The sequence below is a fragment of the Chenopodium album genome, chromosome 5, assembly GCF_948465745.1.
Source record: "Chenopodium album chromosome 5, dcCheAlbu1.1, whole genome shotgun sequence".
Taxonomy (NCBI): Eukaryota; Viridiplantae; Streptophyta; class Magnoliopsida; order Caryophyllales; family Amaranthaceae; genus Chenopodium; species Chenopodium album.
This window is the reverse complement of record NC_137838.1, coordinates 70,547,493-70,557,961: the sequence shown is the minus strand read 5'-3', so window position 1 is coordinate 70,557,961 and position 10,469 is coordinate 70,547,493. Positions and strand designations below refer to the sequence as shown.

At 32.8% G+C, this 10,469-nt stretch overlaps 1 protein-coding gene across 1 annotated transcript; it reads left to right on the top strand.

The window, feature by feature from the left end:
* The first annotated feature begins 5,261 nt into the window (after nucleotides 1-5,261).
* On the top strand, nucleotides 5,262-6,396 carry LOC145632213 (polygalacturonase inhibitor-like). Its single transcript, XM_081684525.1, has one exon. The coding sequence runs from the start codon at nucleotides 5,296-5,298 to the stop codon at nucleotides 6,238-6,240; it is 945 nt and encodes a 314-aa protein (XP_081540651.1). The 5' UTR covers nucleotides 5,262-5,295; the 3' UTR covers nucleotides 6,241-6,396.
* The last annotated feature ends 4,073 nt before the right edge of the window (nucleotides 6,397-10,469 follow it).

Genomic DNA, 10,469 nt, shown 5'->3' with positions numbered 1-10,469 from the left:
TCATCGGTGGATTTCTTCAAGCATAGAATGACACCAAATTCATACGTCGACTTTCCTCAAGTATGGAAAGTATTATCCGGTAGGTTTCTTCAGGCTTAGAAAACTACCAAACTCCTCAGTCGGATTTCCTCAGGCATGGAAAGCGTTTCAACAGACGTCATCCGGTGGATTCCTTCAAGCATAAGAAGCTACCAAGTTCATTTGCCACCAATACACTGGTGTTAGATAAGCATTCTATCCCTTTACTCTTTTATCTGTGGAATTAACATTTTTCTGCAGGTATCGGCGTATACAGAATGATTTAGGATCGCAGAACGTCTTAAATCATTCTCCGTCCCTATCGGCTACTTTGACTATCGTTTTCGAAACTGACGTTTCTACAAACTCGGTTAAAGTGGGGGCTTCTGTAGACACCTAAAAATGTCTCCCCAAAACCAAACCCGATGATGAACAACCTTTCACCGCCACTATTGGTCGGGTTTAGTATTTAATCCAGAGAGTGCTTAAAAAATCGTATTTTATTAAATCCATATTTTTGAACAGTCCATGGATTAGTTTTGATGTTTGGTAAAATCATTGTTTTAATTTCAGCCCAAACTTATTAATTAATTTTTAGCCCAAGCCTTTTTTATTTTATTGTTTTATTATTTATTTTTGGCCCAAACCTTTTATTTATTTTTATTTAATTATTTTCTTATTTTAGCCCGAATAATAAAAGTCAGAAAAGGCCCGAAATTATCAATCGGCACTTAAAAAGCCGAAGGAAATTAGGGTTAAAAATGTATTTAGACGGAAAAACGGGCTGGAATTTCCCGCGCCACGGCAGGTACCTACCGTGTCACGGGAATCCTTCCCGTCCGACGGTGGGATTTCCCGTGACACGGGAGGTCTGTCGTGACACGGGGTAGTCCGTGTCTTTTCCGCGTAAACCCTTAACGCGTTTTTCATCCCGTTTTCTGAAAATTTCCCGCGTCACATCAATTATGTACCGTGTCACGGGAAAGTGTACCATCTGACGGTGGAGCTTCCCGTGTCACGGTACAGGTTGACCGTGTCACGGGATACTTTTTTAGGGTTTTTATCATTTTAGGGTTCCGTGTGCTCCCTCGGCACATTTTCCCTATAAATACCCCCTCATTTCTGATGAACGGGGCACCGAGTAATTCTCTAATTTAATTTTCTCTTTTCTATGCTTTAGCCTAAACACTAGCCTACCCCTCTCCTACTTCAAAATTCCTTCTTCAAGTACTCAAAGGAGTCCATATTTTACTCGAGGTTCTGTCCTTAAACCAAGGCGTGAAAGGTAGAACTGTTTGAGGGTTTGGCCCCAAAATCAACTTTATTTTATTTATTTTAATTTAGTTATTGTTTTATTATTTCCTTGAAGTTACTAACTCGTTTATTATTTTGTAGTTGCAAACAAATAGAATCGAAGTAAGGATCATGCTCCTTTTATTTCTATTATTTTTCTAACGATTTTATGTTGTTGGAATTGTGATTAAATTGGTTTTAATATTAATGTTATTCTATTATTGATCACCGTATTGCATGTTAAAGGGAATATGTAATTGAAAATCACGCCTAATAAGATAATTTGGACAACCGGTTTAGGATCCTTTGAATCTTATTATTAATTGAAGTGATCACCAATATTTTAGAATTATGTGAGCATTAATCTTAAACCAATTTAGTTAAATAATAGTTTGGAGCGAATTGAATTATTGTTTGTATGCCTTTGAGATCACAGGAATGCTTTTCAATATAAGAATCGAGTAGAGGCCAATACGGGCGAATGTGACTCCATGACTCACTTCGTACCATCATCCCCGATCCTCTTTTCGTGGTTCCAAACCATATGGAGTTAGTAATCTCATGGATTATGAATGGGGTGTAACCTTCACGGGTCAATAGTTGTTGCCTATTGTTGTCCCTTATCGTGGTTGCCTTTTTATGATCCGTGAACGGTTTACAAGTTCCTTAAAAACTTGTTGGTGGCTCCCTAATTTATTTGTCCCTAATAGTATTATGTCAAATCCCACTTCCTATGAGTGCCAAGCACATTCACACATGCTTTTAACGTAGACGCACTTCAAACGACGCCTACAGTAATTATTTTAGAATAGATTTCTCGATATTGATTGGTTACTTGCTTAGTATTGATTTGAGTCTTTTTAATTAGTAGTCCTTAGTCTCTTGGGATTCGACCCCTACTTGCTCAACTACATAGTAGAGTTAGCTATTTCAGTTATTTTTGTTAGGTACGCGACACGCTTATCAAATACGTGAATACTTATTTCAAATTACCGTGCAATGCACGGGTCTTAACCTAGTTAGCACAATAATGCAAAGGTAGCAACATAGTCCCACTTTATAGAAAAGTAGGTTTGATTTGAATAAATTTCATAAAAATGGCAAATTTGTTAAAAAAAAAACCTTTAAAATAATGCATCATTTTGCGAAAAAAAACCTTTTAAAAGCTTTATTGTAAAGAAAACCCGAAGTTAAATTTTTTTTTTGTTAAAAACAACCTAGTAGCACTAATTCACATAATTAATATCTAATTTCTTCTAATCACTATATAACTCTTTTAACTATGTAATAATTAAATTAATTTACACTACTAGAAATAGGCCCATTTACGAAGGAAAAATTCTATCGGAAACACCTTGAAATCTGTCGGAAAAGGGGTTTCCGACAGAATTTCGTCAGAAGTGGTTGTCGGAAACGGCATGATAGGAAAAATGACGGAAACGCTATTCTGACGGAATTTCCAGTCATAAAAGATTTTCCGGCATCGGATAAATTTGTCGGAAATTTCCAACGAAATAGTAAATTCGGTCAGAAACTTTCGACGGGAATTCCGTCGGAAAGTTATTTTATGCAATTAAAAAAAAAACACTGCTCCACCACCGGCACGGCTTCACCACCCAAAACAAAGCTGTCAACCCCACCCAACACAAAACCACCCTACTTGACCCTAACCCTCCACGGCCCCCCTTAACCCACTGCAACCACAACCACCACCTAACCCTAACCCACCTCAGCCTAACCCATCACAGCCACCTACCCGTAACCCTAACCCACCACAGCCACCACCTCACTCAATCGGACCCATACCCAACCCCACCAACCAGATCTACAACAACCAGAAAAAAAAAATCGCAAAACACAAACCATAACAAACCCCAGATCCCCAGCGACCCCAAACCCTAGCCGACCACCGAATCCCCACCAATTCCAGCCCAAACCCTAACCGCAAAACACAAACAGAAAACTTACCACCACCACCACGTACCCACCACGGCCCCACCACGGCTTCCTCCTTCTCACCGACAAACCCAAAAATTATTAAAAAAAACACATACATACCTTAAAACTTGAATTTGCTTCGAAATTAACCTTGAACTTGGTTTAATAAGGCCAAATTCGACCACAAAAACACTAGATCTAGTATTTTTCATGGTCGAATTTGACTTTAAAAACCATTAATTTGTTTTAAACCCATCACCATAAATTAAAGATCGTGAGAAGAGAAGGGGGAGGAGGAGAGGAGATAGAAAGAGAAGATGAGAAGGCGTCAGAAGAGAGGAGGTGGAGAGGATATAAGGGGAGTCAGGAGAGAGGGGAGGAGGAGAGGAGAGGAGAGGAGAGAATAGAGGCGGATGAGAGAGAGAGAGAGAGGTGAAATGAAATGGTGTGGGGGGTTGTTTTTTTTTCGTCGTAAATTTCGTACTTTTCGACGGATTTCTAGTAGTGGTCGTGTTGAAGATTGAGGTAAGAGAAAAAGAGAGATTGAAGAAGAAGAAGAAGAAGAAGAAGAAGAAGGGTCGGGCTGCTGCCATGGTTTAGGAATGGGGGAGGTGGTCACCGGGGGTGAGGGTTGTTGCCAGGGGAGGGGAAAAGGGTGGATGTTTGGTGGTGGGGTGGTGGTTTTCTATTTTTTTTTTATTTATAAATTAATTTAATTATTAAATAGTTAATCAAAAGTTAATAGAGTGATTAGAAGGAATTAGATATTAAATAGTTAATCAAGAGTTAATAGAGTGATTAGAAGGAATTAGATGTTACTTAAGTGAGTTAGTACTACTAGGTTGTTTTAAACAAAAAAAATTTAACTTGGGGTTTCTCTTACAATAAAGTTTTTAAAAGTTTTTTTTTTCTAATAAACAAATTTGCCTATAAAAAATAGTAGTTATTACTCTTTATTTGGAAGCAGTGTTCTTAAAACTTTAGTCAATTTTCTTATAAGTGTTTATTTAGCGGCAAATACAAGTTTATCTACCAGGTAAATGAATTTTTGTGAATATGGTGACATTTCTGAAAATATATTGAAAAAGAATGGTCATTTATTCAGTGCTTTTAATGAGCTGTCCAATTACTGTTTGCAACTTGCATTTGCTGAGGAAATTACACATGTACCGCTCAACTAGTACATGAAAATACACATGTATCCCTCTACTGGTACTTGAAAATGGAATTGATTGGGCATAGCTCTTTATTTAGTGTTAATTGAAAGGGAAAAAAACTTAGAAAGATGACGTCATAACTTGTTTAGGCGGAAAGATCTTCATAAGAAATTAATAGGTGTTAGTTAATGATGTCAGTAATGACATGTTTTAGTATTTCCTCTGTCCCTAAATTAGAAGCCTATTTCTGTTTATTATGCGAGTAATTAATATTAAAAATAAGTTTCTAATAAAGGGACGGAGGGATTAATAGTTAACTAATACTTAATACAATATATATTTTGGTGCATAAATGCATTGCTTGATATCTCCCTTATAACCCGCCTATAAATAGCAATAATTACTAATGCAAATATACTATTTTAATATAATGGTTACGTATTACATCTTATTAGATATTAGATAGTTCAAATAATGACAAGCTTGTTAAATGCTTTTGGCAGATTGATCTTGAATGGATTCGAAACTAAGAATCGCCACCGAATGAAATCCATACATTTTGACTATCTTTATTGTTTTTACTTCTCTATACACAATAATATCAGTATATCACATAATTGAGACATTGAGCCCGCTTTGAATGAGACATTATGACTCACTCGCCCGCCTTTGGTCCACTTGATCATGCTTCATTTATCCACTTGCAATGCTTTAATTATAGTTAAACACTATATGCTACCTAATCCTACGTCATTATATAGATTAAAATTTAATTTAATGTTGTTTCAAATCTTTATGTTGTCTATCTATATATAGAAACTCTCTTTCATTTATGTTTCTCATCATAAACACAAACTTTCTTTTTAATCCTATAACCAATTAAAACACCATGCAAGCTCCTACACTAAAATGTTCTCTCTTCTTCTTTTGTTACACTTTCTTGCTTTTCCTCTCATCCCTAAACCTAGCTTCCTCAGCCATTGTATGTAACCCAAGTGACAAAAAAGCTCTCCTTGATATCAAATACCATTTCCACAATGTCTCTGCTTTCAAAACTTGGGATCCTAAAACAGATTGTTGTAACGATTGGTCAGGTGTCTTAGGCTGTGATAAACATGGCCATGTTACAACACTCGATTTCACTTCTTACAACCTTACCGGCCCAATCCCCTCATCACTTGGTCAATTACGTAAGCTTAAGACCGCTATTCTCCATACAAACAATCTCTCCGGTCATATTCCATCCTTTTTGGGATTTATGAGAAACTTAGAGTTCCTTTACCTCTATGATAATAAACTTACCGGTCCAATCCCGTCTTCACTCTCTCAACTCCCCAAAATCTCTGCAATTAGTCTAGGCTTAAACCAACTCACAGGCTCCATCCCTGAGTCCTTTGGCTCATTCAAAAGCCCTTTAATAACCTCCTTATCCCTCTATTCCAACAAATTATCTGGATCGATCCCAAGATCAGTTGGAAAGGCTAACATTCAATTGTTAGATCTCAACGACAACAAGTTTACAGGTGATGCATCATTTCTATTTTCAAAAGACAACACATCTTTGTTCAATATAGATATAAGTAACAATCTCTTTCACTTTGATTTTTCAAATGTTGACCTTCCTCAAAGTTTGGAGTATCTAAACATAAGCCATAACAAAATCTATGGTTCATTGCCTAAACGATTAGGGCAGTTGCCTTTGAAAAAGATTGACGTGAGTTTCAACCAGCTTTGTGGGAAGATACCAACTGGTAGGAGATTAAAGCAATTTAGCCCCGTATTTTTTTCCCATAACAAGTGCTTGTGCGGTCCACCATTAGCACCTTGCCATTAGTAAACTTTATATGTATATTGCATTAGCTTATATACATTCAGTAATTTAAATAAGGAGATCGAGGAGGTGTACGTGAATTGAGAGTTGTACACTTGTACGTACAATGTTGTTGCATCTACTTCCTCGGTCACAAATGTATAAGTATTTTTTTTTTAATGTTGTCTATAGTCGACAACTATGTTAGACAACTATGTTAGAATTTGTATTGTGTTTTTTTTTATCTATTTATTTTTATTTGTAACATTGGTATTTATATTTCTGTTACTCTGTAAAACTTCAACTATTAATACATTTATTTGCCAATAAATAAAAGGTTAATAGTGAAAATAAAAATTAAGATGAATGATAGTTTTCCACATTACTATATTTTTTAACATAAAGCATAAAGATATTTGTTTGTATTGCGGAAGATCTAGAGTGACACATAGAGGTACAATTGTACCCTCATTCCACAAAAAAAAAAAAAAAAAAAAAAAAAAAAAAAAAAAAAAAAATTATATCAAAGAGACGGTTTATATCATATATAAAACCGGCCTATGAGGTATTGTTCTATAGACAAATCGAGCCACTAGATGTGTAGCCAAGTTGACTTGTTATCTTTTGTTAAATTAAAAAGACCGGTTAGTAAAAAACCTACTTCGTAATATCTTTGATATTTTTTTATATGTTTTCCGCTCTAAATCAATTACTTTTTCCAACAAAATCGATCTCTTAAATACTTCTTTCTTAACACACAAATGTATTCAGCTACTTATTTATAGACCTCATGGTATTAAGCTTTTGATTGATTGCCGAAGGCTAGGTGAATATATCGTACACACAAAGACTAATAGAATATTGAAATGATCATAATTAACTTAAATTTTAGTTGATGATGTTCCAAGGTGTTAGTATATGTGTTGGAATTCTAGATTTCTTTGAAATTGTTTGCAAGTGTCATATAATTAATGAAATCATGTTTTCTTCCTACCAAAATAAAAGTTAATATAGCAAGAAAATGGATTTGATGCCACACGTCATGCTAATCATATAAGCCTTAATAGCGTTCTTTCTTTTACACTGGCTTGCTTTAATGGAAAGTGGGTTGTTATGGTCGAGTCACTTTTTCACACCTCTAGCTCTGTACTTACGTAGTTATGAAAAAAAAATAGGAAGGGAATCATAGAAATCTACTTATCTTATCTAGCCAAAAAAAATATCAAAGAGGATTAGTCAATTTAATGTAAGAAATTAATCTTATTAGATCCTTCTTCCAAAGACAATCTTATTTGATCTTGCATTAATCTTATTAGATTTTTGCTGATGTGTAGCAGCAGAATTGGATGTAGGGAAAAAAAAAAAAACCTCTGGAGTATTATATAAATAGGTCAAAAGATGATTGGCAATAGAACACATAACATCTTTAAATAAAACAAAGTAATTGATAAGTATAAATATATTAAAATTCTTTTTTCAAAAGCACTAAATTCAATCAAATGGCTGGAACGATATCATTTGTGTCTCTCTTACTACTGGTACTAGTTATCTTAAACTTTGGTAAGAGTTAAAATAAATACGAAATTTTATTATATTTTACATTATCATTTTGGTTTGAAATCCACATTTTTAAAATTGATATATTAAGTGAGTATTTATTTATGTTTGAGAATAAACAGTTTATCTTTAATTAAAATAGTGATAATTAAATTAGGAAAATAATTTTTACTATGTAACATTTAGATGTTACAAATTAGTTAGTTAATTATATAATTAAATCAATTTTATGGTGTACTATTTTTTTTTTTAATTTTTAATTTATAAATACAGGTACTAGTGTTATGAGCTCAAGGTTAGATGAAGCGATGGTTCCAAATGCAGGTCCTAGTGGTGTGAGCTCAAGGTTGGATGATGCAATGGTTCCAAATGAAGTGATGGTTCCAAATGAAGCAATGGTTCCAAATGCAGGTACTAGTGTTGTGAGCTCAAGGTTAGATGAAGCGATGGTTCCAAATGCAGGTACTAGTGTTGTGAGCTCAAGGTTAGATGAAGCGATGGTTCCAAATCCAATGGACATTGGAGTAGAAGGAGTAGGCCCCCGTTGCAATATTCACATAGTTGGTTGTACAACCGAATTATGTAAGGCACAATGTCCACCATTGGCCGAGAATTCTTATTGCATTTACAACATTTGTTGTTGTGCTGCATAAATTAACATATTTATGTTAAAATAATAATACTATAAAAACTTTGAATGAATTTAAGTTTAACAATATTAATGAATGTAATAAACATTTGTTCTATGGTTATATATGGTATAAACATATGAATAAATAATTATACTCTTCCAATTTATTAGATTTATACATATTATTTTCATATTATGCGAGCATATTTTGCAATCTTTGGCACAACAATTTTGCAATTTCATCACAAACTTCTCAATAATAATAAAAATTTCTAAGAGCAACTCCAATGGTAAGCTAATTGTGAAATTAGCTTGCCATGCCACCTAGTATTGCAAAGCTAATCTACCTTGTAGCTAATTAATCCCACAATGGTTAAGCTAATTTTCAATAATTTTATTTATTTTTTTTTTTTTTATATTCCCACAATTTGCTAAGCTAATTAGCTTAGCTAAGCAAATAGCTTTGCCCGGCTAATTTGGTAATGCAATTCCAATGGTTAAGCTAATTATTTATTAGTTTCATAAATTGCAAGCTAGTCCTAATTTTACACTGTTGGAGTACCATACCATCAAAGGTTAATATATTCATTTTGTTTAAATTGGATCGGTTTGATTATATAATTAAGATTTAAAACACATTAAAATTATGAAAGTTGTTTATATTTTACGATTTGGATTTCTTTATTTCTCGTATGTTCTCTTATACCATTATACGTCAACCAAAATTAAATAAAAAAAAAATACTTACACATACACTAATGTATAGTCCCTTAAATTACTTATCTTTTGATATTATGTTTTGGAATCAGGATGCAATGGTCTAGTATACCAAAATGATCAGTGTAAAAATTCAAACTTTAACTCCAACCCTTATATCTCTGTCTTAACTTAGATTTATTTTGGACTTTTAATTTGTTCTCTTCACTTATTTAATTTGATATAAATTTATTACATTTTCATATGTTTTAGCTTGATCTTGGTTTGATCTAAATTTTTATAATTTGGATAATTTCATATGAATCTTTATAATATGATCTAATCTGATTTGATTTGATTTTATCTAGTAAGATCTATTTGATATATTTTTTGATTTGGTCTAATTTGATCTAAAATTTCTGATATGATTTGAATTTTTCTAATTTGTTCAGTCTAGCGTATTGATTTAACATACATGGCTTTAACAACAATATAATAAGTAACAAGAATAAGATGATTTGAACAAATAAATCCTAATTGTAGACTTTATGATGGCTTGGTCTAAGAAGGGTTTAGCAATTGTTTAAGGATGATTTAGATCACACTAATCTATTGTCATTCCAATTCATTTGATATATTATATCTTTATAATTAGCGTAAAAATAATGACAAAGTTGGGTTAAATAATAAGATTAGACAAAAATTAATTGGATTAAAAAAAAAAAAAAAAAAACCTTTTAATATTTTACCCTTCCTACCCACACTATATTATGCACTTTCTTTTACTTTATTTTTATCAATATACTAGTATTGAGTTGATAAAAATGAGTTACATATATATAATAATGTAAAATCAAACAAATGCATGTAAGTCAAATAATAACACAAACAAGTGCCATTTTTTGAGGTAGTAATTGACAAATTTTTCTATAATATAAATGCATTGGTAATTATCTTGTTGGGCCACTTTTTGTTCTTTGATCGGTCCACATGATTGGGATTTTTTACCCTAATTAAACAGTTTTGTATTGAATTATATTGTTTCGCTTTTTTTTTTTTTTTTCTCTTACAACACTTCATTGTCAATACATTATTTTAATCACTAGTATCTCTAATTATAGTATATAAAAATTTTAAAAATTTATATTATGAAATGATAAATCATGGCAAATTTAACAAAAATCTCACATGACTAACGCATAAGTAGTCATCAAAGTTAGTCAAAATAAAGTGTATGAATAATAATGCATAAGTCAATTCAAAGAGTTGTAAGTTAAAGGAGGAGTGGGTATTTTTATCTTTGTCATTCTCATTATTTAAGATTTGAGAAAGTGTGACCATCACGATTTAATAATTTAAATTAAACTAG

Bases quoted from the DNA above. Each gene is read 5' to 3' on its own strand.
- LOC145632213 (XM_081684525.1), top strand. From the start codon at position 5,296: ATGCAAGCTCCTACACTAAAATGTTCTCTCTTCTTCTTTTGTTACACT.